Below are 26,910 nucleotides of genomic sequence, written 5' to 3'. Positions count from 1 at the left end.
AACCCGACTGGACTGCGGCCCTCAAGGAGGGACTTTGAGACTCCTGAATTATAACATCTACTAGCTTTGATGTCCTCTGATAGGGTATTAGCTGCTAGTAGGTACATCATGGAGTTTGACATCAAGGTCATACTCAGCATAGAGATTGGCTCCTGGGGTCTAAAGCAGGGACATTCAGTCCCTGTCCTCAAGGGCCACAAACAGGCCAGGTTTTCAGGAAGGACATGAAGGTTTGCATGCAAATCAATCTCATTTATTTTTTATATTCTGCCTATTTTCAGGAGTAACTCAAGAAGAGTTGCATTCAGATACTCCAGATATTTTTGTCTCCAGATGGTTCTTAACACTGGGATACTTCCCTATTCTACTCATATATATTCATCAAGGATATCCTGAAAACCTGACCTGTTTGCAGTCTTTTAAGGGCTGAAAGCGAATACACTGGTCTAAAATATCTTTCCCATGCTTGTAGCATCCTTTCTTCATAAACTGCCCCTCCTACTCTGTCTAGTACCCCCTCCTTGTGTTGTTGGACTTCATCTTCCCCATCCAGTGCTCCTTCCTTTTCACTGTCCTTTACCTATCTTCCGTATATTCCTCTCACCTCCTTTGCCATATGCTGCATGTTATTCCTTCTGCTCATTGCCCCTCTTTTTCCAGTCTGCTCTCTGCCTCTCCCCCAATCCACTGTCTTTTCCAGCCCCCGGAAAGGAGTCGCAGTGTATGAATGAAATCTGCTTCCACTTGATCCACTGTCTCTTGGATAATGTCAGCTCTATAGGACAAGGAAAGCTTTTGTAAGTAGGAAAGTAGTACAGTGTTTCCATACTTAAAGCATTGCAGAAGGGTAAAGGCAGGAATATTCCAAAATAGAGAATGACACTGGGACAAATTTTCCCCGTCCCCGCGGGAACTCATTTTCCCATCCCGTTGAGTTTTTTTCCTCTCCCTGCCCCATTCCTGCAAGCTCCATCCTAATGTTCACAATCCTAAGTAGCAGCATTCTAGAGCTGAGATTGTGATGTCATAATGCCTCATTCCACCAATGCCTAAGCTCCGTCCTCATCTGCACAAGCCCCAAACACTTTAAAATCATAAGTAGCAACATTCTAGAGCTGAGATTGTGATGTCATAATGCCTCATTCCACCAATGCCTAAGCTCCGTCCTCATCTGCACAAGCCTCAAACGCTTTAAAATCCTAAGTAGCAACATTCTAGAGCTCAGATTGTGATGTCATAACACCTCATTCCACCAATGCCTAGGCTCTGTCCTCATCTGCACAAGCCTCAAATGCTTTAAAATCCTAAGTAGCAACATTCTAGAGCTCAGATTGTGATGTCATAACACCTCATTCCACCAATGCCTAAGCTCCGTCCTCATCTGCACAAGCCTCAAACCCTTTAAAATCATAGGTTGTCCCCGTGTCATTCTCTATTCCAAAATATATATTTCCAGTCTCCTTTTAGCAGCATTGTGGCCCCTTCTGTCATTTGCTTTCTTTTAACAGCAGTATATTGCCCCTCTTTCCAGTTGCATTCTGCTCCCTCTGACAGTCTCTTACTTTCTCTTCCTAGCGGCACTCTGTCTCTTCTGAAAGTCTATCACCTTTTCTATTCTGACTCCCGTTCACAGCAATTGTGCACACTCAGGTATACAAAGCAGTGTATGTTGGATTGGAAATTTAATTTTTTGGCTAACACTGTACTTTTTACTGTCTTAAAGTTACTTAGTACTAATCCAGCAGGAGGAATGCAATATTCCAAAAGTGGGGATTGAGTGCTTGAAGGCAGAAATGTGACCTCACTTCAGAGGGAATCTGAATTTGTGCGAATGATGTGGTGATGCAAAATCCTGGGAGAGGGTTCAATTGGAGTTGTGAGTCTCCTTTAGGGGGGTTCTAGGCTGTATGTGAATAAATGATGAACTGTCTCAGCTGAGTTCAGCTAACTGCTAATCTAAGCCTTACTTTTTGATTGGCCATACCTTCCCCACCAACCTTGTATGAGGTCAGGACTGGAGCCTGAACTGCATGAAATTATAACTGAGATTTCAAGGAAGAGGGAATACATGTATGAGCTAATCTGTATACGAGGGAGCTAATCCTCCGTGAAAGTCCACTTCTGTTTCCTTCTTGATGATTGATCATTTGCTTTCATGTTGGTCTCCAGGAAGCATCTGACAGCAGCTTCACAAAAGAAAAGATAAAGATCGTGGAGGGGATTTACCTGCTTTCCAGAGATGGGAATGAGTGGGATGACTTGAAGCAGATGAAGCCCTCTCGAGGCAGCATTCTGCGGGACCATGTCTGCATAAAGACAGACACTGTCTCACTCCAGGCCAGCACAGGCTCCCTAGATGACACTGAGACGGAGCAATTGCTGCAGGAGGAACAGTCCGAGAGCAGCAGTGTGAATCTGACCACCACACCGGAGCACCATGCTTCACTGCCAGACACAGGCTGGAAGTGTGTCCACAAGCCTGCCACCGAAAGCCAGATCTGAACTGCAAGGGAGCTCAAAGATGAAATATTTTTTCAAGAGTACACTTGCCCTTACACAAAAGACTAGTGAGTCAAGAGAGCGATTGAAGGGGGAGATTTCAGAGAGGATGACCTTTGTGCAGACAAGACAAGGTTTCCTGAGCACAAAATTCCCAGCGGACCCTGCTTTTCTTTTACACTCTGTGAGATGTAATAGCAGGTCCGAATCCAGTCTGTGATGTCCACTCTAGGGGTTACTCTGCGGCCTGTTTTCATGCACGCCTTACCACCTCTGACTTCTGCAGTCTAGCTAATGCCAGGCTGCAACATAGCAGAGTTGGAACAAGAATTCTTAGCAAAAACCGTGTAAGCCTCAGGAATGGATGACAAAGGAGTATGCAGGACTTAGGGACTGAGTGTGGTTTTGCATAGCACCAGCCTTGACACTTCTCTATAAGTGGGACTACAATTAATGTGGGAACAGCCAGGATACTATCGGAAAATCCTGCTGTGAGAGACAGGCAACCTTCCCTGGCTGCTCTTATTATAGCTTGTGGGCATTTTGTGGCGACCAACATCTTTTCTGGAGAAATTCCTTTTAGGTTGGACTTTTTTGACTTTTATAAAACCCTGCTCTTGGTATTTTTTTTCTGCAAATAATTCTGTGCTGTGCATAGTGTGATGAGGTCTTCACGTTCCCAGCAATGTGGTTCTTGCACTTATTCCTCACAAAGCATTACTGGACACGAATAAACCCAGTAAGTTTTTAAAGCGGTAACACTCTGGTATCAACAACACCCCCCCTCCCCCCCCCCCGTTCCCAAGAGAGAAAAAGTGGCCAAAGATTTCTAGGAACTCTAATATCAGGTGAGTGTTCTCCCCAGGATCTTGTGAAAGGGCGTGCCACTTGGCTGATTTTACTGACTACCTGGTAGTACCCCCTGCAAAGTTTCTGGGGAGAACACTGCATTTATATCTAACCCAACCCAAAAACTGTCTATTCCCTTAGCAGAGTTAGGACATGAATTCTTAGCAAAATCTTTGTAAGCCTTACATCTGATATCTCACTGCACGTCTACCAATATACTCTGCCCAAGGAGCAATGTTTATTCCTTTAATGATATGCACAAAACAAACCCATTTGGAGACGGTGATCCCAAGACTCTCACTCGCTTCTTATATCCCAGACCTCATACACTGTAATGGAGTCTTGCTCATTCCTCACCCCACAGGAGGCATCTTACAGCAGCTTCACAAAAGAAAAGATAAAGATCGTGGAGGGGATTTCCTGCTCTCCAGAGAAGGGGAATGAGTGGGATGAGTTGAAGCAGATGAAGCCCTCTGGAAGCGATCTAGCTCTAATGAATAAGTTGAATAATATATTTGGATAAATGAGTGGAATCAAGGGTGAACTACAACAGGGTTCTCAAGCCAGTTCTCTAGACATACCCTACCAATCTGATTGCTAGGGCAGCCATAAGAGACATGCATGTCAGGTTTGCATACACTGAATGCATCAAGCTAATGCATAGTCATTGTCGATATCCTGTAAACCTGATAGAATTGGGGCATCCTGAGGACTGAGCTGAGATCCACTGCTTTAAAGAAAAGTCCAATAATCTCCCCCCCCCCCATGTATTTCAAACCACAATGACTCTCTCGTGCGATTCTTGGGGAATTGACCATCCTTTCACGTGACACTTGTTCCAATGACTATCCCCTATCCCTCATTACCATAGTGGTTTATTATCTATATGTGATTTTTTTCCCCCTCCCCCTCCTGACTTCTTGTGGCCCTCCAGTTATTACTGTAGTGATGTTGCCACCATCCTGGCCAGGGCTCTTTATATAGACATATCTTACAAGTGATTACATTTGCAATGATGGGTCCCGAATGAAATCCAGTCCATGCTAATGTGCAATGTCCCTGCTCTGATTTATTGCAAAGAAATAAAATGATTTTGTAAAATAAAATAAAAAATCAAAATGTTGTACTAAGCTAAAGACATGCCAACTACCTGTGCATTTGTGTGTAATGTTTTTAGCAATGCTCCCATTGCTGGGAATTTGGCCTTTCAATATTTTTTTTTTTTTTTAATTTAACCACTAAGACTATATTGTTCAGTATTTTAGGGTTGTGATGATAATTTAATATAAAATTAGCTTTTCTTAATTGTTTGGCTTTGTTTCATTGATAGCTGGATCTAGGCAAGGCTGAAGGTGGGAAGCTGAAAGAGCAGAAACTGGGACATGGGGAAGAGATGCAATATTGCTGAAGGTGGGACCAAAGCTGGATATAGGCAGGAAATGCAGAGGCTAAGAGGTCACATAAGTTTATGTGGCTGCAATTATCAGGTTATGACCACGAAACCATTGACAAGCACTGAGCTGGGGGGAGGGGGCTAGCAGGGAATATTTATAAGATTAGGAAGGCAGGATAAGCAGGAACATGGAAGAGAACAATAAAGGTGAGAAGAAGGATGGGATGAAAAGTTTGGTGGCCAATACAAAAGAATACACAACCAGGTAAGTGATTGAAATATAAAAAGAAAACTATGCATCCATACAGGGTGGGCTGAACATAGAACTTGGCCAAAGTATACACAGAGATGTAATGGCTGGTGAAAGTGGCTACAGTGCTGTAAGAGAGCAGAAATGGAATGGAGTACACGGGAGCTGTTCAAAACTTGCAGCCACTTAGATATGCTATAAACCACATCAACCTTTACGAACATACTGCTGCTGTAGTGATTAACAGCACTCATTATCTGGTTGGTACTCTTCTCCTTAACATTTCATGTAGGCTCTCTGTTCAGATATTAAAACCTGCACCAGAGGAGGCAACGGGAAAGACCGAGTGGTGACAGGGCCCTTGCCCGCCCACTGAGTGCTGCTGCTGCTCCTGGTAGCTGGGCCACAGCCAGCTTAGCACTGGTTGTACCACCCCAGGCAGTTGCCCACTTTGTTTTTGTTCTGAGCAGGTCTAATTTAGGGACATCAAGCCCCACCCCCAGAGAATCCCACAGCCAAATGGGTTTTCAGGACATCTGCAATAAATATGAGTGAGAAATCTGTATGCATTGGAGATTTGGTGCATATTTATTGCAGATGTCCTGAAAACCCATCTGGCCGTGCTGAAAGGCTTACGCAGCGCTGTACATTTAACAAGTAATAGACTGTCCCTTCTCAGAAGAGCTTACAATCTAATTTGAACAGACAGGACATATAGAGGTTGGGGAGTCACTTGCAGAGAGAATGATAGGGTGGATAAAGGTAATTTTATGGTGAGTGGGAGCCAGGAGTTAAAAGCAGCAACTTGGATTGGAATACTGATAAGAGACAAGAAGAGCCCAGAGGACTAATGACTGTTTTCTTATCCCACATTGGGAATACGCCGGCTTGAGTGGTCCATATTCAAAGTACATAATTTGCAATTCAATAGAACCTGACCTGAACGAAGCAAGTTGCAGTAAGCAAGAGGTGATGAGAATGTGGTAAGGGTTTTGGTAGTATGCTCAGAAAGGAGAGCTCAGATTTTGGTAATATTATAGAGGAAGCGACAGGCTTTAATAGTTTGTTAGATCTGAGTGGAAGATAGAGAGGAGTCAGATGACCCCTGAAGCTGTGAGCAGACGAGACAGGGAGGAGTGTAATGTCCACAGAAAACGTGGGGCGTTGGGTTTAGGTGGAAAAATAAGAACCTTGGTCTTTGTCATATTTAGTTTTAGATGGTTCGGGACTGATGTCCCCAGCAGAGAGCAAGTGAATACAGATGAATGTGGGGGAGGCTGCACCATAGTCAAGATGCATAGAGGTAGAATGGGGTTGGTGGAAAGAGAAAGTGTTGAAGTGTTAGGGCTAAAAAGAGGGTGGAGGACAAAAGGGAGGGTGAGGTGATGAAATCAAAATGTGAGTGACATAGTGGATTAGGTGGTTTGGGGTGAAGAGAGATTGGGAAAAGTCAGTATTAGGAAGAGAGGAGTTGGTGCTCAAGAGCCCTGATTTATTTCATTGATCTCACTGTGATGCTTTTACCAGAAGTGAAGAAAGATACCAACAGTTCCAGCATCTCAGGTCTGCCAACTTCCAATTTTGGTTGGGATTTTGAACTTTCAAGTGCATTGTAGTCCTATTTCTGCCACTTGAAAAGTTCATATATGAAAATGTATCAGCAAAGTAGGACTAAAGTGTTCCTCCAGAAATTGGGTCACCAGGCAGCTTCGATCAGTACTCTTCATATGCGATTTAAGCAGCATCTCTTGCTTACTGCTTGAGTCATACACCCTCTTGCACAACTTTGGTGTCCTCTCTCTCTCTCTCTGCTCCTGTGGCTGCACAACAATAAGGCAAGACCCACCCTGTAACAAAGCTAAGCTGCCTTTGAAGAGAGACTGCCTTAGGGCCAGATATACGATAGACTTTACCTAGCTGGCATCTATTGGAAACATCAAACAGAGGCTGAATGAGCACAAGTCTGAAATTTGTGAGCAGCAACTCTAATAATCAAAGCTGCTTAGACCATAGCTACAGTCCATTTGCACATCTTTCATACACATTCATAATAAATATATGAAGGCAGATTGAAAAGTAATGACTGGTTTTTTTTATTCAGTATCTGAACATTTTTCTTTTTCAAAGTAGCGCCCCTTACATTCAATACATTTTTTCAAAAACGTGCAGTAGACTGTTTTCCGATATCACTTTTAGCACTGCGGTTGTGGTGTTTTTCACTTCATCATCTGAAGAGAACTTCTTTTTGCGCCGTTGTCTTTCCAGGGTTGGGAACTCGTCGTTGCACCTGCTCTTCTATGACATTTCTGGGCACCCGCAATGCATTTTCAGTTCCTGTGTCACAATATGTTGAACCCGTTCAAATGAGATGCCAAGCGAAGCCGAAAGTTTGCATAAAGTTAGCCGTGTCATTTTGCAACATCTACATAGCTTTGGCAATGTTGACATCCGTGGATGGATGGCCTCCCAGAACACGCTTCCGTCAGTCACGTGCGTATTATCCTCTTTGAAGGGCTTCCACCATCGTTTGCTTGCCGTAAAATCTCAAGAGTTTCATTACCACTCTTTCCAAGTTTAACTCAAAATTCAATCGCACACCTCTGGCGTACTCTCACAGACACATCTTCCATGACGAAACATACAAAGTTTTTCTTCTAGCTGTGACCCAACAATGAAGATTATTACAGCAGTCCAACTGCAGGTTCAGAAATGTTGATGTGTGAGCTACACAAGAACCAGCACAGTGTTGCCACGTCTACTTCTTGGAAAGAAAAACAGAGGCAATCTCATTACTTTTCAATCAGCCCTTGTATCTTTACTGTACAGTACTCCCCTGAAATTTGCGGGGGTTCCGCGAATATTGGATGTGATATTAAAATGGCTAAATGCCCTCCAAATCAAATTTGCCACCATGAAGAAAAAAATAAGCGTACGGTACATGGGGAAGAATGAGGCAGCGATCGGGAGTACAGCATCAGTAAGTTTCTGTAACGACAATAAGAGATAAGAAATAAGAATTACTGTTCAGTACAGAATATGGTTCTAAATTAATTCTTGTCAAGAAAATACAAGAAAAAAAATTGAGGGAAATTTAAGGATAAAAAAACACAAATGACTGGGGGGCACGAACTCTGAAACGTGAATAAGCGAGGAAATACTGTATAAACAAATCTCCTTAGCTGACATCTTTTCTTGGTAATTACAGCATAAATTTACAGAGCCATTTATTGATAAAAACAGTGCTATGGATGCTTATAAGCAATATTAAACAATGAACCACCACACATTTCCACTTTATTGTTGTTTGATATTTAATACTACTTGCTATATCACCTTTTCTGTATATGCAGGCCAAAGTGGTTAACAGATAAAAGAAAATAAACAAAAATAATGGAAAGGAATGCCAATTGGAGATAGGAAAATTCCTCATAAGAGGAAATTAGACCTTACCTGCTTATTTGCTGTCCTTTAGACTGGCACAAATGGGTATTACACACTCCTACCAGCGGATGGAGATTGAGAACCACTGCGCTTCGACCTAACCTTTAACGGACTTGAATAGCCAAACAGATGTAAACAGGTCCGAAAAAACCAAAAGCCACCCCCCCACACAAACACACCATGGCTACTGCTGCCTCACCTGGCCAATACCAGCATAAAATGGCAAATCCTAGGGCAATCACTGATAGCCATGCCCCTAGGAAGTGCTACACATTGAAGCCAAATGGTAAACCTCCTTGAAATGCTCTTGGCCAAAATCCCAAAAACTTATATAGCTGCAACCATTTCTTCTTCTTGGTAAAAAAAAAATTATTCTGTTAAGAAATTGTGCAAGGACAAACAACAAGAAATATGTTCATATAAATATAAAAATGAAACCCTAAGATTCAAGAGTCTAAATGCAATACTACCCCAGAGAAAAAGAAACAAATGCATTTCTTCCTGAACAGTGCAGAATATCGACAGCAGATGTAAATTCTCAAAATTGACACAATTCAATCACTAAAGTGAAAATAAAATCATTCCCCCTACCTTTGTTGTTTTCCTCCCTCCATGCTGTGCCTCAACTAGGTGCCTCTCTCGGGCAGTTGTCTTACCTTCTGGCCGGCTTCTGCCTGGCCGTTTTATGCGGCGTTTTCATCTGGCTGGCTCTCTCCTCCTCACTGCTGCAGTGTGCACAAAGCTGCAGGCGGCAGCGCCTCTTTCCCTGACACAAAGTCATAGAAGGCTTCCTGTTCAGGCGCAGGACGCGTGTAGGAGCCACCCGCGGCTTTGTGCACACTGCAGCAGTGAGGTGGAGGGAGTCGGCCAGAAGATAATACCGAGGACAGCAATGAAAATGCCGCATGCAGGCCGCATAAAAAAGCCAGGCAGGCTGGATTCGGCCCACGGGCCTCGAGTTTGACACCTGTAGTCTAGATTCTCCAAGTCCTTACCAAACAAATGTTGCCCCCTGAAGGTGAGAGTAAGACACTGCATCTGTAAACTAATTCCTCAGCCACATCGATCATCAAAGCCACTGAAATCCTTATGGGCTGTGGGAGGGAGGAACTCCTGCAACTCTTACACCCATAACACTCCCTCCAGTATTCTAGAATTTTAGGCCAGCAGCAATTTCATGCCTGCAGAATCCATGTGAGCTGTTCCATCTTCTACATGCCCTGAATTTCAGTGGCTCTCTAGTCTAGGGAATGCAACTGTTCTGGTAAATGTGGTACACAATTGTGCTATAAGCACCATAAGTGCTTCCCTTCTTGATCCTAAAAACCCTAAAAAGACCAACATGTCTGGTTCTCACATTTGTCCATTCAGTTCAGGGAGGCTATGACGGTTTAGATGGGCTGGAGTAAGCTTTGACAGAAACTCCAGTAGATGGAACCTAAGCACAGTACCAGACAGAGCTCTGGGTTTCTGGCCCAGAAATATCTAAGAAAAAGAACAATTTGAATTAAATCAATTTATAGAGAGCGTATAGTTGGGCAGACTGGATGGATCATTTGGGTCTTTATCTGCCATCATTTACTTTGTGTCAGCTACTACAGATTTGAAAGCAAGCACTTGTAATGTCTCACTGGGGCTGTGATCTAAGACAAGGCAACAGGAGGAACTAAGAATGAGATAGATATAATAGTATGATGGGATTGGGAAAAATACAAGAAGAATTAGGGTATAATAAGCAGGACCAGTCTAAGGGGCTAAAACATTACAGGCAGAGTGTAAGATAGGTTGGTGGACTGGACACAAGGGACTGTGAGGAACCTAAGGTCAATGGAAAGCCAGATTGGAGAAGTTGGAATGTTAACAGAAGGCAAAACATTAGTCAGGGCTGATGGGTGAACAACACAGCATAAAGCATGAGAAATGGAAAGGCATGGGGTTGAGGTCAGGGTGTTAAGAAAGGACACAAGGTGTAGGGGCATATGGTTTAGAGTTTATTTGTAGCCTGCCCTTAACCAGAGTAGAGAACAAACATATATAATAAAATTGTACCACGCTAAAAGTATTTCAAGCAAACAAATACTCCAACTTGCTTCCTTACAATAGTCCAACACAGATTTCATAAACCAAACATCAGTCAAATCTGAGCAAAAGCCTCATGCAGCAAATACTGCCAAAAGTTGCTTCTGCTCTGGTACCATGAAAAAAAGTCACATTCTTGGTACCATGGGGTCAGTTTGACCCCATGGTGAAAATCATGCTATATGACCAAAATAACACCACTTTATTACAATATTTTGTTTTCCTTGAAATAATATGGTATGACAATGTGTTATAAAATCCAAATAATGGGAAGAAAAATTGTTTTTTTCAATACGTGGAATGCTCTACTCCTGTATTGTCATTTATCAAATCTCTCATGAAGGGTGTTTCGTATACTGTGTCTCAGTTTTGACTCCAAGCGAAAATAAACCTAAATCAAGAAAATAAGCAGAAAAACCTTGAAACTACTGAACATGCGTCACATGCTTAGGAAGGCCTTACGAGAAAATACGTGGCAGGCGAGGTCACTAATCGTGATAGTTTCCAAAAAAAACATGGTCTAAAGAGGGCTGGGGTCACATAAGCCCCATGGTACCACAGCAAGGTTAAACATGGATAAATTTGTCTGCTTCTTTAAGTCCACAGGTAATTTGTTCCACTACTGAAAAAGTGATCATTTGTGTTTTATTTGATTGCCAATGACAATACTGAGGGATTATTAACTCCCAAGCTGCTCCTGAGCTTAACACACATGGTGGCTGATAATGCTTCAGATTAGATCTCGAGTAATATACAGTGTTGAGGTAAAAGTCCACAATGTACCAGCATCATTTGTAATATGGTGTCACACGTTGCTCATGGTGTTCAGAAAAGAGTGTATGGGGTAAGGGGGATGTTCACAGCAAAAAAATTGGAAGTAGTATTAAGAGACAACATATTCTGAGGGTTAGAGCAAATGACTGGGACTTGTAGACTGCTTTTTATAGATTTACAACCACATTCAAAGCGATGTACTTCTGGCATGAGTGTTTGGTCAAGGATACTTGGTTGAGAGCATAGAGATTAGAAGAGGGCTGAAAGCAAGTAGACACTAGAGCACACATCAGGGGGGGGGGTCAAATCCGGCCTGTTTGGCCGTTCTATGTGGCCCTCGGTGACGGTGTTGCATCTAACCCCCCCCTCTTTTACTAAGGCACGCTATGCTTTTTAGTGCGTGCTAAACCCTAATGCGTGCATGTTATCCTATGGATGCATTAGCGGTTAGTGCACGTTGATTTAGCGCACGCTAAAACGCTTAACGCACCTTGTAAAAGACGGCCTAAGTGTGTGACTGCGTCCCAGTGGCGCTGCAAATGCCTGAACGCACTAATCCAAGCGCCTCACCATGCTGCCTCAGTACCCATTTCAAGTTTATTAAAAAGTTTGTTATACCGCTTATACAAATTTCTAGGCGGTGTACAGCAATAATAAAAAGGGGAAATCATTAAAAATAACACAAACGAAAAACCACTGAAGACCGAAAAGTAAACTCCACACAAATAGGGAAAAGGGAAGAACTACAATATTTAAAATAAAGCACATTTAAGGTGAAAAAACAGTAGGAAGGGAAAGACTTGACAATTGTTTAGTCCTAAAAAGGACAGTTTTAACCGAAAGCATCTTCAAATAAGAAAGTTTTGAGTTTAGCTTTAAATTGTTTAAGAAAGGGTTCCATCCAAATGGGGAGGCAATGAGTTCCAAAGGGTAGGAGCAGTAACAACAAAATTATTGGATCTCAAAGTGTCGATCGATTTGAGAGATGGAACAATTAAAAGATTCTGCGATGTGGAACGAAGAGATCTAGCTGGGTGATAAAGGAGTAAGTAGTTGGTCAATAAATGCTGGTTGATTGAGTGATTTAGTAGTAAAAGTTAATAACAGGATTTTAGAGTTAATTCGATGTTCGACCGGTAACCAGTGAGCATCAATTAAAAGAGGTGAAACATGATCATATTTTCTAGCACCATATATAATTTTAATAGCAGAGTTTTGTATTATCTGTAGACGTCTTGTTTCCTTTCTGGTGATACCCTTATAGAGGGAGTTGCAGTAATCTATACAAGAGATGACTAAAGAATGGATGAATGTAGTCAAGGAAGAAAGGCCTAAGAGTTTGGAAAGAGAGCGAATCATTCTAAGGCGGTGGAAACATTTCTGATCATGGAAAGACAATTTAGAGTCAAAGGTGACCCCTAAAAGTTGGCAGGTAGTAGGACCCAGTGCCAGTGTAAAAGCCAGGTTGGAGCAGGGCGCTCCACAGAAGTGCCTGACCGCGCCACAGGTGTCCCAGGGCGAAGAAAGTTCTATACTTCTACTAAGTATCTTAATAGAAAATTCGGCCCTCACTTAGCCTGTGTTTTAGATTCCGGCCCCTTATGGGATTGAGTCTGACACCCCGGCACGTAAAGATAATATATAGACTCTAGCCAGTGGGTGCCCGTCCATACAGACAGAAACAGCGGAAAATATTACAAGAGAACAAAAAAAAAAAAAAGAAGAAATAACAATAGAATAAAATAATAATAACTTTATTCTTATATACCGCCAACAATCTTGCGACTTCTAGGCGGTTTACAATGAAGATAAATTGCACACACATCGAATTACAGAGTGTAGCGGTGAATATCTGATAGTAGCAACAATAAAAAGAATAAAAATAAAAAGCGCACGAGCGTAGCAACCGGAAGAAAACCGGAAGTAAACCTCACAGCCGGGGTGGCGGCTGCGCGCGCAGCCCGCGAGGCCGGGTCGCTTCAAACCCGCCAATGAGAGGGCGTTTTGCGGAGCTCGGCGGCGACCAATGGGCGTTGCGCATGTTGCACGGTTAGCGATTTCAAACAGATCCGAGGAGAAGGCGCAGAGACCACCCCCCGCGAGAGGGAGAACGAGGCCCCGGCTTGTAGCCTTTTGTGGCGGGGGGGAGGTGAGTGGCTCCCCGTTGAGTTCGGCTTGCTTTCTTTTCTCCCCCCCCCCTCCCCGTGAAATCCTCCGTAGCTCTTCTGTGGAGCAGGCTCGAGAGATGCTTCCCCCCCTCCCCCCTTTATAGCGCTGGGTAGCTTTAAGACGTTAATGTTTGGAAGTGGGTGTGCCTGGCTGACTTCTCAAAAACATTGGTTGTGAAAGGATCTGTAGGCTGTCTTAAGGTGCGAATTTAAATGGCAAAGGTTCCCTGTCAGTATCAGGCCCCTTCCCCACAGGACATAAATATTGGGCTTTATCTCGTGCCTTTTTACCATTAATACCTCAGAGAATTGCACTCGAGTGTGGGCTGTGGAGGGTTTGCACTGGGGAAGTGGCTCACCAAAAGAGGGATTGATTCATTACTGTAGTTTTATCCATAAACCCCCCCCCCCCCCAAGAAGTGCGATTTTTGTTGTTGTTGTCTCTTGGAGAAACTGGGGGGGGGGGGGGGGGGAGAATAAAAATGCTTCTCAAAAGGATTTCAAAGTAACTGTTAACCCTTTCAGGACCAAGGGACATATTTGTCCCATAACTTTAAAATCCTATACATTTTGATTGGGATAGTCTACAGTTCTAAATTTGATATGTACGGATTCCATAGGATACTGCCTTTATGTAAACAAACTGGTTCCGACATTCATTCATTAGCATCGTTGCCAGATTGACGAGAAGATTCACTTGCCACACTGTCCATAAGCCAGAAGTGTGATTTTTTTTAAAACAAATAATGATATTTCACAAAAAAAATCAATTTTTTGGCATCTGCAAGCCCTTTTTACCATAAAAATGTCGTCAAAACCACAAAAATTGGCCTACGATCCTTATGGTCCTGAAAGGGTTAATATGTAGAGGCCAGCTTTTTTTTTTTTTCAGAACCGGGGCATCAATTTTTAATCTTGTGAACTGATTTAATGCGACTTATATTTTTAAAGCTATGTGCTATTTGTTTGTGAATCTGTGTAAATGTTTAAAAGAGCAATTTTAGCAAAGCAGTTAGGTTTTGAATGACTGTAAAACTATATTTGTATTCTATGTTGTGTAAACCTGTTCTTCTGATCCCATCCCTCTTCATCTACTGATTCCCATCTCTCATCCCCTCTATCTGCCATAACCTCAGCCTATCGCCCTCCACTGTGACTGTGCCTGACTCCTTCAAACATGCCCTAGTTACATTGTTTTTTTTAATCCAAGATACTTGAAGTGTATTCATTCTGCAGTTCCTCGGTATCACTGTGCCCTGGAAGCGCCATTCATCATGTAAGCCTCTTGTCAATGCTCTTCTCTTCTACTTCCAACTCCCAATTCTGTCCTTTCTGCCTTGCTGCGCCTCATGTTTGGAACATCCTGCCTGACTCAGTGTGTTGAGCCCCGTGTTCAAATCCAGGCTAAAAACCCGCTTTTTGAAACTGCATTTACGGCCTACCCTCCTAACTTGTAAAGCACCCATATCTGTTCCCATTCCTTCTTTACTCCCCTACTTGTAGTCCCTAGTCCCTTCTATTTCCTCACCTAAGTAACATGTATACCTTTGTCTAATATCTGTCTTAATTAGATTGTAAGCTCTTTCTTGTGTGTTTGTCTGGTAGCACTTTATAAATAAATAGCAATGACAGTACAAATACATAGGAAGAGCTCCATGTTGGCTTTAACACATGTTTGAGTCAAGCATAACATAACATGTTATTGGTATACCATGATACACTGTGATGTTTGAGGCGGGTAACAAAAATTATCTAAAGATCATACATACAGTATAATCCTGTTATAATGGACTCGCTTATAATGGAATATCATCTATAGCGGATGAGGTCTGCTGGTCCCGGCTGTGCGCCTTTACGAACATGCAGAAAAGCACCGCATATAGGGGACTCGCATATAACAGAATTTTGCATATAATGGACAAACAATTTGGTCCCCAGAGCCGCTTTTAGCTATAGCTTTGTTTGGCTATAACGGACATGCATGCTTTGCCTACAAGGCGCATGGCATACCGGTGATATCCAGTGCAGATGTGTCACGCTCTAAAAATAGACCTGGCGTAACAGCAGGAAACACTGATTGGTCTATGTGGCTGTTCATCACCAGGCACGCTGGCAGCTGGAGGGATGCAGTAAGCAATGAGGTCATAATGCTTTAGAACATCTTTTATTGTAAAGCAGTGTCCTGCAAATTTTCTGCAGCACACTAAAGGTAGTGACCGCAGCTCGAGGCACACGGAAGTGCACAGGTGTCACCATGATGATGTCATATGCATGTGTGACATCATCATGTTGATGTCATGTGCATGTGCGACATCATCATGTTGATGTCCAAGCATGCATGAAGGCCCTTCAGATGGGCCCCAAGACCCCATTGGGGGTGGGGGGGTTGGTGCCAGCAGGAAAGAGGGCTGGAGAGGAGAGGTGCTGGCTGATTGCCTACAGGATGTGCCTCTCACCGCAAGAGGAATGTCCTGTACTCAAGTCAGCCGGTGTCTCTCCTCCCTAGTGTGCTGCGGCACAGTTTGAGATACACTGGTGTAGAGTATTAGAATGCAACTCTGGATATAACGGGCAGCACTGATTAAATATTGTGTGTTGAGATGGTGTCTCTCTGGACGTGTGACCCAGTGATAGGTTAATATAAGCACATTTGTTGATTATTGTTGGATATTGAAAACATCTGCGTCCATGTGGATATAGTGCAGTGGTCTCATTTTGGATTTGTAGGTACTTGGAGGGCCTCAGAAAAAATGCGGTAGTTAATGTCTTATTAAATAAATAATTTTGCATGAGGTAAAAACTCTTTATAGTTTATAAATCTTTCCTTTTGGCCAAGTCTTAATAATAATATTGTCATTTATAGCTAAAGAGACATATGATCAAGAAACTGTTTTATTTTACTTTTGTGATTATGATAAACATATGGAGGGCCTCAAAATAGTACCTGGGGGGTGGAGTTTGAGACCACTGATATGGTGTAACAAATTGATTCCAGGTCAAACTGTTCTGTATATAGGTCGATTTTAAGCATCAGTGCTGGCTTAACTGCTCAAGGTTTTGTCTGTTCATTGGTACCTAAAGTTGGCACTGACTCAGGTGGGTTTACCAAGCGAATAGCGGGATGAGACCATGGACTTTCCACAACCAAAGGAGTCATCCCACTATTCGCTTGGTTCCTGGGTTTAAGTCAGGGATCTCAAAGTCCCACCTTGAGGGCCCCAATCCAGTCGGGTTTTCAGGATTTCCCCAATGAATATGCATTGAAAGCAGTGCATGCACATAGATCTTATGCATATTTCATTGGGGAAATCCTGAAAACCCGACTAGATTGCGGCCCTTGAGGACCGGAGTTGCCCACCTCTGAGCTTCAGGGGTCTCAAAGTCCCTCAAGGGCCACAATCCAGTCGGGTTTTCAGGATTTCCCCAATGAATATGCATTGAAAGCAGTGCATGCACATAGATCTCATGCATATTCATTGGGGAAATCCTGAAAATCCGACTGGATTGCGGCCCTCAAGGAAGGACTTTGAGACCCCTAGTTTAAGTGAACTGTAGAGCTTCAAGGATCGAGTCCCGTCAGCTTAACGTCAATACAATGAGGTGCCCGAAGTAGTGACTGACAGGATGGTGCCCCCAGGTGCATTCTGGCATCCGTAGTTGGACCAACAGAACCTGGAGCTTTTTCGAGTACGACTCCGGGCTCTAGTTTTCAGCATTAGCTTCCATGCTCGCGCCTCCACTTTGAGTTACCTTCAGACGGTGGAAGGCGATTTCTTTTTTGCTGGCCCTTTAAACGGCTCTTTTGTGATCAAAGTGGAGCCTCCTTGCGACCCTGGCGGTAGGCGTTGCTGCCCCGCCTTCGGAGGCGTTTCCTTTTGCTCGTGGGGGCGGGGAGATCCGTGACCGGCTCCGGACACGTTCTGCCTCGGTGAGTGTGGGCAGCACCCCAATGGCATTTCCCCCCCCCCCTCTCTCGGGGGGTTTTAGGTGCTGGAGAAAGCCCAAGAGCCGAGCCTGAAAAAGAGCTGCCAATGCTGATGCGGCGGCCTTGCAGCTGCTTTCCCTTTAAAAGAAATCTTTTGCTCACGGATTGATCGATTGGCCGAAGAACGTTGCTCTCGGATCGTAGTGTATTGCTAGGATGAGTTCAGAGATTCAATCGGTTTCTGGGTTGTAGCACAACCTTGCCAAACCACATTCAGCAGAAACGTCTGTAATGTGTTGCATATATAAACGGTAAACATTACCCTAGGGTTTTTACTAGAATTAAAAACTCTACCATCTGTGCAACTGCTTTTGGTCTTTTCTTGCAGATGAATGTTTCTGAGAGTTATAATGACTTGCATCAGAAAACATGGCTGCTCTATTTACTCTCCCCCCCCCCCTTCCAATTTGTTTGCTTTTATCTAGGGCCTAGGAACTCCAGAAGGCTTCAGACTTGAGGGCCCAGGGCAGTAGCCCTAGTTGCACCACTCACCATCTTCTCCCCTTCCCCAAAAGACTTGGTCCTATTCAGAAGGTGTCCAGCTTCATAAAGTTAAGAAGTGAAATCCAGAAAACAGAGAAACATGATGGCAGATAATAGGCCAAATGGCCCATCCAGTCTGCCCATCCGCAGTAACCATTATCTCGTCTTTTCTCTAAGAGATCCCTCATGCCTATACCAGGCTTTCTTTAATTCAGATAGTCTCTGTCTCCACCACCTCTTCTGGGAGACTATACCACACATTACCACCCTTCTAATTTTTTTTACAGAATTTCCTTACATTACTCCTGAGCCTTAACACCTCTTAACTTCATACTATGCCCTCTCGTTCCAGAGCTTCTTTTCAAATGAGACTCGATTCATGTGCAATTATGCCACTTAGCTATTTAAATATCTCTAGCATACCTCCCCTCTCCCGCCTTTCCTCCAAAGTATACATATTAAGATTTTTAAGTCTGTCCCCATACGCCTTATGACGAAGACCACAAACCATTTTAGTAGCCTTCCTCTGGACAGACTCCATCCTGTTTATATCTTTTTGAAGTTATGGCCTCCAGAATTGTATACAGTATTCTAAATGAGGTCTCGCCAAAGTCTTATACAGGGGCATCAATACCTCCTTTTTCCTACTGGCCATACTTCTTTCTATGCACCTTAGCATCCTTCTAGCTTTCACTGTCATATTTTCAACCTGTTTGGCAACCTTAAGATCGTCGCGCATACAATCACACCCAAGCAAGATTGAACAGTGTTTACATTTGTACATAGAACGAAACATTAATGTGATGTTCTGCTAGATAACTTAAAATAAGCCTCCATAGACTCCAGCTTATTCAGAACACGGCAGCCAAGCTGATTTTTGCAAAACATAAATCTGACCACATCTCCCCACTCCTGGCCAATCTTCACTGGCTCCCAATGATCTCCAGAGTCTAATTCAAATGCTCTTGCCTGGCTTTTAAGATTATTCACGGCATCCTTCCTTCCCTAATCCCACTTTCTTTTAACTCCTCGTGCCCTCACTCCACCAGGACCGCCCATAAATTAAAACTATCCTTCCCCTCCCTTCATGGTATTCTCCATGCAGGTAAACTAGGAAAATCTCTTCTTTTCAAAATCACAGGTCTCTGGAATAACCTTACTATCCCACTGCGGAACCTGAGCTCCATCCATTTATTCCGCAAGCAACTAAAAACCTGGCTCTTCTCTAACATGTCATTTCTTTTCCCTTACTTCTCCACTCGATTTACAAACTTATGTAAACCTTTTCCTACCCTTTCTCATTTTAAGTTCTTGTAAACCGTGCCGAGCTCTACTTCTGTGGGGATGATGCGGTATATAAACTTAAGGTTTAGTTTAGTAATCTTGAGCGAGTTTACAACTTTATTACTTTCTCAGCCTCGTTTCCTGTTGTGTGCTGAATGACTATCAAAAAGGTGCCCATAAGTGCTAAACTAATGTCTCCTAGATAGATCCTATTTAATTTGGCCCTTTGTATGGCTTCCAGGTTACTGAGGTAAATTCTAGAAAAGAATAGATGACTAAGGGCTCCTTTTACAAAGCTGCGCTAGCGGTTTTAGCGCGCGCTAGACGCTAACACCAGCATTGAGCTGGCGTTAGTTCTAGCTGCGTAGCGCGTGCTAAAATTCTGCGTGCGCTAAAATCGCTATTGTAGCTTAGTAAAAGGAGCCCTAAATTTTTTTTTCCCCCCTTATCTGCTAGATAAGCTCAGACCAACAGATTGAGTCTTCCTATCAGCAGATGGAAGTAGATGGAGATAATGAATTGTTCTAGTGACATCACTGGTATAAAGGCTGGTGTAGCTTGGAATTCTCCAGTATTTCTCATCTCACTTAGGCCTAGATTCTTAAAAAACTGCTTTAAAAAACGGGCTACTATCGCAGCCATTCTGATAGTGAATTTAAAAAAGTGAGCCATTCTCCAAAAAAATGCTAATTTTAAATGAGGTTGGCAGAGAGTAGCAAAGACTCGCTAAATGTACAAGTGCCCATCGCTGGTGATAATGGAGACAGTGTATGCTAATCAATCTTGTGCATATTCATTGTGGATAACTTGAAGACCTGACTGGAAGCGGATACTCCGGGACCAACTTGGGAAACTCTGATCTAGACAGATCTAGTACAGTATTTCTCAATTCTGTCCTGGTTTTTAGGACATCCACAATGAATATGCATAAACTTGATCTGCATACACTGCCTTCATTATATGCAAATTTCTTTCATGCATATTCATTGTGGATATCCTGAAAACTTGACTGGTAAAGGGATACTCCGGGACCGAGTTGAGAAACACTGATCTAGTAGATCTCAAGGAAAGGAAATTAACAGGTATGTAACAGTAACAGGTTACTTCAAACTGAAATTCCCTATAGTTAGAAACATAGAAAAGTGACGGCAGAAAAGGGCCAAAGCCCATCAAATCTGCCCACTCTATTGACCCTCCCCCCCTAGTTACCCTTTGAGAGATCGCACTCTGATGACCCATCTCCTTAACTCTACCCTCTTAGAGATCCGACATAAGCATCCTATTTATGCTTAAAATCTGGCACGCTGCTGGCAGAATTTGTCCTAGCATTTTTTTCATTTATTGGTGATCTTGTTCAACAGCTTGTACGGGAACATGGCAAAGCAAATATCATTTGACCTCTAGTCAGAAGGCTTCTTTGTTCTTTTATAATTTTAGGAAACTATTTTATTCAAGTAAAGAGCGTTCTCCTAGAAACTGGTATAAGCTTTTTTACTTTTAATTCATTTGACCATACCCTCAAAGCATGGTGCAACAAACTTAAAAAAATAAAAAAATGATTGGAATCCTAGTTGTATTAAATCAGATGGCCTGTCTAATAAACATGCAACTTATTCATTCAATGTGAGGGCAGCCCTTCTTAATCAAGTTTCTCTCATTGTGAAAGTATTATGTTTGGTTGTAAGCTGAATCCCGTTTGTTGCTATTAAGCAGACTCAATGAGATATAGGATATCTGGGAGAATAAATTTAGGGAAGGGCAGACTAGATGGACTATGGCCCTTTTCTGCCATCATTTTTCTATGTTTCTATTTTTTATTGACGCCCCACAATCCCAGCTATGTTTCCAGGTAGTTCCTAACTCCAGGTTATGTGTTTTTTATTGAAGGATATATTTTCTCCTTTCACTATTTAGTGCTAATGGGCAGGTACCACTTGGAAAGTGAATTTCTGTAAAGCTGCTTTATTGTATAGTACTATAGTAAGCAAACTACTTATCTCCAGTAAGAACTGAAAATGAAGGAATCCGCTTTCTAAACATATACAATATATTCTGGCTATATTTTCATCTAGGTTTTTGTTTGTTTGTTTGCATATCCCCAGATTGTATTTTTTGTTTTTTTGTTTTTTTTTTGGGGGGGGGGTTTCCTTGACCACTCATGCTTAAAGAATTTCTCTCTTGATCTCGGAAATCTAGCTTTCAAATTCTTTGCAAAAGGACCCTCTTTACATCTGGTCTGGTTTTTTTTTTGTTTTTTTTTTTTTGTTTTTGTTTTTGCAGCTCCAGTAAACTTTAATTTAACAACAGGCCCAATTTGTGCATCAGGACATGAATACTCCATAAGACAAAATCCTTAAAGTGCTGCAGATGAAATGGAAAGGTAAAATTAGGAAGTACTGTATATCCAAACTGGCAGCTTCACATATGGAATCGGTTCTCTTCATCTTCCTCATCTGAGCTGAATGTTCCATCAGGCAGACTGTAGATCCGGATCACTTGCTTATCGGGATCTTTCAAGATAAGATATTTTCCCTCATCTAGCTTCATGCAGATGTCAGACGCATCGTAGAATGCCCTAGCCGTTCTCCATGCTCAGGTTAATTTGGCTGGCAAATTCATTGGTCTTGAATTGCTGGGTGCCCAAGATGACATGACGAGAGGAGTCCTTCACGTGGTAGCGAGAGACATACCCCAGTTTAAGGTACTTTGATCCTGCCAGATTTAGCAACTTCAGCATGCACTTAAAACTGTGTACTCAACAAAATACCCAATTCTACACACTATCCCACATCAGCACACCTCGTATCTTCCTACCAACGGATAAGGTTTTTGTATAGGAATTGTTACTTTAAAAAAAATTATATTGTCCCTCCCTCTCTTTGCTTGTTCGCTACTTAGTAGTCATCCCTGAATTCAATGGTTCTCTAACACCAGTCCCAGGAACTGTTTTTCATATCTGTTATCCATCCTTCCCTTCCCACCTGAAGAGCTGAGGACCTCTTAGGTTTAACCTTTCTGCAATTCTAGTAATTTTAACAAGCCACCTCATGTGCTTTGTGTAGTAAAGCAAGCCAAATGGGTTCCTACTTTTTTTTTTTTTTTTTTTAAATAATAATAATAAAACACTCTTTCAAGGATTATTGGGCAGTTCTGTAGCAAACAGCAAATTATGTCAATGGGTAACATCGGATGGGTCTTACATTCTCTACTACTAGTACTTAAGAACATAAGAAGTTGCCTCTGCTGGGTCAGACCAGAGGTCCATCGCGCCCAGCAGTCTGCACCCGCGGCAGCCCATCAGGTCCATGACCTGTCAAGTAGTCCTTGACTCACCCTATAACCTATCACTACTTCTATCCGTACCCCTCAATCCCTGTATCCTTCAGGAATTTATCCAAACCTTCTTTGAATCCCTGCAGTGTGTTCTGCCCAATCACAACCTCCGGGAGTGCGTTCCATGTGTCCACTACTCTCTGGGTGAAGAAGAACTTCCTGGCATTGGTTCTAAACCTGTCCCCTTTCAGTTTCTCCGAGTGCCCCCTAGTACTTGTTGTTCCCCACAGCCTGAAGAATCTGTCCCTGTCTACCTTATCTATGCCTTTCAGGATCTTAAAGTTTCTATCATGTCTCCTCTAAGTCTCCGCTTTTCCAGGGCGAACAGCCCCAGCTTTTCTAGCCTGTCGGCATTTGAAAAGTTTTCCATACCTCTTATCATTTTCGTCGCTCTTCTCTGGACCCCCTCAAGTATTGCCATGTCCTTCTTGAGGTACGGCGACCAATACTGGACACAGTACTCCAGATGCGGGCGTACCATTGCACGATATAGTGGCATGATGACTTCCTTTGTCCTGGTCGTGATGCCCTTCTTGATAATACCCAGCATTCTGTTAGCTTTCTTTGAGGCTGTCGCACATTGCGCCGATACTTTCATTGTTGTATCCACCAGCACACCCAGGTCTCTTTCAAGGTTACTTACCCCTAGCAGTGATCCCCCCATTGTATAGCTGAACATCGGGTTCTTTTTCCCAACATGCATGACCTTGCATTTGTCTATATTAAAACGCATCTGCCACTTTTTCGCCCACTCTTCCAGTTTCGTTAGGTCCCTTTGCAGGTCTTCACAGTCTTATCACTCATATTTTATTAGAATTCTTATTCCATATGACCCCCCCCCCAAACTTTTAAGATCCTCATCTCAATACACTCTTAATGTTCCTTCATTAAACATAATTGGCATTCACCGTGCATACATTTTTTCGGTAATGGCACCTTCTATTTGGAACTTACTTCCTCTATATTTAAGAGCAGAACAAAGTCTAGATAAATTCAAGAGCAGCTTAAAATGCTTTCTTTTTAAAGATGCATACGATTGACGTATCTCTCATGCATTTTTAATCTATTCTTACCTTTTACAAATTTTAATTATCTCCCAATCCTTTCCTTTCGTTTCTTTCCTCTGTTTTTAAGAATTGTAGTTTTCCCCCCTCTATCCTTTTTGCCTTACCTTCCCCGCCCAAGTAAGTCTGTTTTTGTATTGCTTTTTGTTTATTTTATTTTTTGATTTTTATTGTTCAACGCTTTGGAATGTTATGTTAAGCGTTTTATCAAATTTTAATAAACTATGAAACTTTATAGCACAGAAAATATTACGCAGCACTGTACATTTTGACATTTATAGATGGTCCCTGCTCAGAAGAGCTTACAGTCTTAACTTGAACAGACAGACATGACATATAAGGTTAGAAATGAATAATAATATAGTTGTCGTACTCTTTTAGGTAGACATGGGGCCATAGTTGCGAAATCCTGGAAGAGGAAAACTAATTTGTAGTAAGTGAGCATGGAAGAAAACTGTTTCCTCAAGATCTCAGTATCTCTACATAGCCAAAACAGAAACAACTATTTGTGGTTGCCTATACCAGCAAACAAGGAAGGACCTGGAGTGCGGCCATGGCCCTAAAGGCCAACTGGATTTGCAGTTGGGCAGTGACTCATCTCTCGACCCTCTCTGCAGCTCATAAAGCAGGGGCAGAAATTATGCAGATAGGCATTTTTAGCTGGATTGAGAGAGTGGGAACTTTAGTTTCTTGATGTTCCAACTTCTAGTGGACTGATGGGGCCCTCCATTACTTTTTTTTTTTTTTTTTTACTTTTCATGTTTTTCAACTGCAGAAGAGAATGTCTTGGCTGGGCATATTACCCTAGTATGGCCTTGGCTGCCTCTATTTTCATGGCCACTGATTGGCAGAGTGCTGCCAAAGGTAGCCAGTCTATTTCTTTCTATGTTTATTAGAACTTACTATACCGCTTCGAACTTCACGGTATAGCGGTATATAAGAAATAAATTATTATTATTATTATACTACTACCTTGGCTGACAAGCAGAGCTAAGTGGTATCCATGTGTTCCAAATTCTGTTGGTAATGTCAAGATTGGCCATGGTATGCCAACCTGATATGGTTACTGGTAGCTCCCCCCTCCAATGGGGGAGGTCTATTAAGACAAGGGCCAGTATGGAAGGAAGACTCCAATCACTTCTTGGCTTTTGACCTAGCCCTTGAGAGATATGATATGCAGAGTGGGGGTTCTCCCTGTTGCAGGCACAAGTCTCTAAGTTTCTGTTGAGAGGTCTAGAACAGGTTTTGGAAGGCTTAGTCAGCATTGCTCTCTTACTTCTGGAGTAAGATCTGTGAACAATGCACCAGAACACCTAGAATTTTATCATAGGCCTTAAACGCCATCGCCAATCAGTAGATATCATTGCAGTCTCCCCATGGAGCCTTAAGGGAGCTCAAAACAATCTGAGGCAAGGGATGAGATGATGCTTTACCCCAAGGCACCCAAAAAGGAAGAGGGTCTCTCAGGGATCAGGGGAGCAAAAAAAATGTGTAGGGCAAGCCAAAGAGGTCTTGGAGGACATCAACAAAACTTATAGTCCCCCATCAGTCAGTATATGTCCTAATCGTATAAAGCCCCCCTCCCCAGTCTAAGAAAGACCTCAGTCCACGCCTGGTAAAAATTTTAAATTCCCTCTTGATAGCAAGTCTGAGCTTTTTGGAGTTTGGTTCCAAAATTTGTCTATATCCCTCTAGAGACAATTCTAATCATTACTCCTAGGGATTTAAAGGTTTGTATACTCTGGAGGAGCAGAGGGATGGGGATGATATGATACAGACATTTAAGTATTTGAAAGGTATTAATATAAGACCAAATCTTTTCCAGAGAAGGGAAATTGGTAAAACTAGAGGACATGAATTGAGGTTGTGGGGTGTCAGACTTGGGAGTAATGTTAGGAAATTATTTTTCACGGAGAAGTTGGTGGATGCCTGGAATATCCTCCCGAGGGAGGTGGTAGAAAGGAAAATGGCGACGGAATTCAAAAAATATAGGCTTTTATTCATTTAGTCTGATAATATGTACTTTAATATCTGATTTTTACTAATTTAGTCATACTATATGCACTTTATGTAACACACTTTATTAATGTACACCGCCTAGAAGCCTGATTAGGTGGTATATCAAATTTTGAATAAACTTAGAACTTGGATGAACACAAGAGGATCTCTATCTAGAATATGAATGGGCAAACTTTCATGGTCTGAATCCCGCAAAGAAGATGCTTTGGATAAGCTGGAATGAGCTTCAACGGCAACTCCAGTAGTTAGAACCTAAGGACCGTACCGGGTAGACTTCTAAGGTCTGGGGCCCAGAAGAAACAAAGAAAAAAGACAATTTAATCATGAAATTGTAATGCAAGTAATTATAGGGCAGACTGGATGGACCGTTCAGGTCTTTATCTGCTGTTATTTAGTGATTTTTTTACATTTTATATTGAATCTTTTTTCAGTCCATATCAAATTTCCGTACCTCGCCCTATTGTTTTTATTCTTAAATGTTTCTTTTATATTGAATTGTATTTCTATCCATTACCTTACCTATTGTTGTCACGTATGTTTATTGTTCTATTGTATATGTTTAGTCATGTTACGCATTTCAGACTATTTTGATTTGTTTTAAGTTGTTATAAATATGTATTTTTACCCTAAATCTGTAATTGATGATGTACATCGCCTAGAACCTGGAATAGGCGATTAATCAAATCTTATAATAAGCTTGGAAACTTGATACTATGTTTGGTATTCTCTCTTCCATCTAGGTATTCTTAAAACTGACAAACCATCAAGATGGGAGATGACAGTGAATGGCTGAAACTACCTATTGACCAGAAATGTGAACACAAGGTAAGATATGGAAGAGCAAAAATCTGCTCTGTTCTTGGCTTAGTTCTTTTTATTGCGACTCCCAGAACTTCTTCTTTTTATATATATGGAGAAATTGCTTTTCTCTCTTTTGCATTTGGCTTTTATCTTGATTATCTGTTCTCCTTTCTTCTCCCCTTCCCCTTCCAAAGTGCTGCTGTAATCAAACCCTTCAGATGACTATTGTGCTTGGTGGTAATTAAAACAAACCAACCAACCAACAGCACTGTCAGACAAATGTTTCAATTAAAATATGGTTATGTATGACATATTCTGTTGTCAATATGTGCAGTGATGGTCTGTACACTTTTCTTTTTATTAATTTATGAATGTGACTATTGCAAGTTTTAACTACTCATTCTAAATTTTAGAATAGAAACAAAATATTGGTTGAGAAGCCTGGATTTTAAAATATCCGACTTAATGTCCTTGCATGATTTGATGGA

At 42.1% G+C, this 26,910-nt stretch overlaps 2 protein-coding genes across 10 annotated transcripts in view; both read left to right on the top strand.

Annotated features, from left to right (window-relative positions):
- The window catches only part of LRP4 (LDL receptor related protein 4), a 163,138-nt gene extending 158,558 nt beyond the window's left edge, over positions 1-4,580 (top strand). For 4 of the 5 annotated variants that reach the window (XM_033928224.1, XM_033928223.1, XM_033928221.1 and 1 more), the window contains exon 38: positions 2,170-4,580. In XM_033928224.1, the coding sequence (XP_033784115.1) occupies positions 2,170-2,502 (333 nt within the window). In that variant the 3' untranslated portion in view covers positions 2,503-4,580. Of the gene's footprint in view, positions 1-1,575; positions 1,651-2,169 lie in introns of all 5 variants that reach the window. The other variant, XM_033928225.1, reaches the window with a different exon arrangement.
- Positions 4,581-13,293: 8,713 nt separating this feature from the next.
- Positions 13,294-26,910, top strand: part of CKAP5 (cytoskeleton associated protein 5) — a 120,032-nt gene continuing 106,415 nt past the window's right edge. For 3 of the 5 annotated variants that reach the window (XM_033928376.1, XM_033928375.1, XM_033928371.1), the window contains exons 1-2: positions 13,294-13,434; positions 26,362-26,446. In XM_033928376.1, coding sequence (XP_033784267.1) covers positions 26,390-26,446 — 57 coding nt within the window. In that variant the 5' untranslated portion in view covers positions 13,294-13,434; positions 26,362-26,389. Of the gene's footprint in view, positions 13,435-13,565; positions 13,655-21,527; positions 21,586-26,361; positions 26,447-26,910 lie in introns of those variants that run through there. The other 2 variants (XM_033928372.1, XM_033928374.1) reach the window with 2 other exon arrangements.

This window comes from Geotrypetes seraphini, chromosome 19 (genome assembly GCF_902459505.1).
Source record: "Geotrypetes seraphini chromosome 19, aGeoSer1.1, whole genome shotgun sequence".
In the NCBI taxonomy this organism is placed as follows: Eukaryota; Metazoa; Chordata; class Amphibia; order Gymnophiona; family Dermophiidae; genus Geotrypetes; species Geotrypetes seraphini.
The sequence above is the reverse complement of the archived record's forward strand: the minus strand, read 5'-3'. Positions and strand labels throughout refer to the sequence as shown.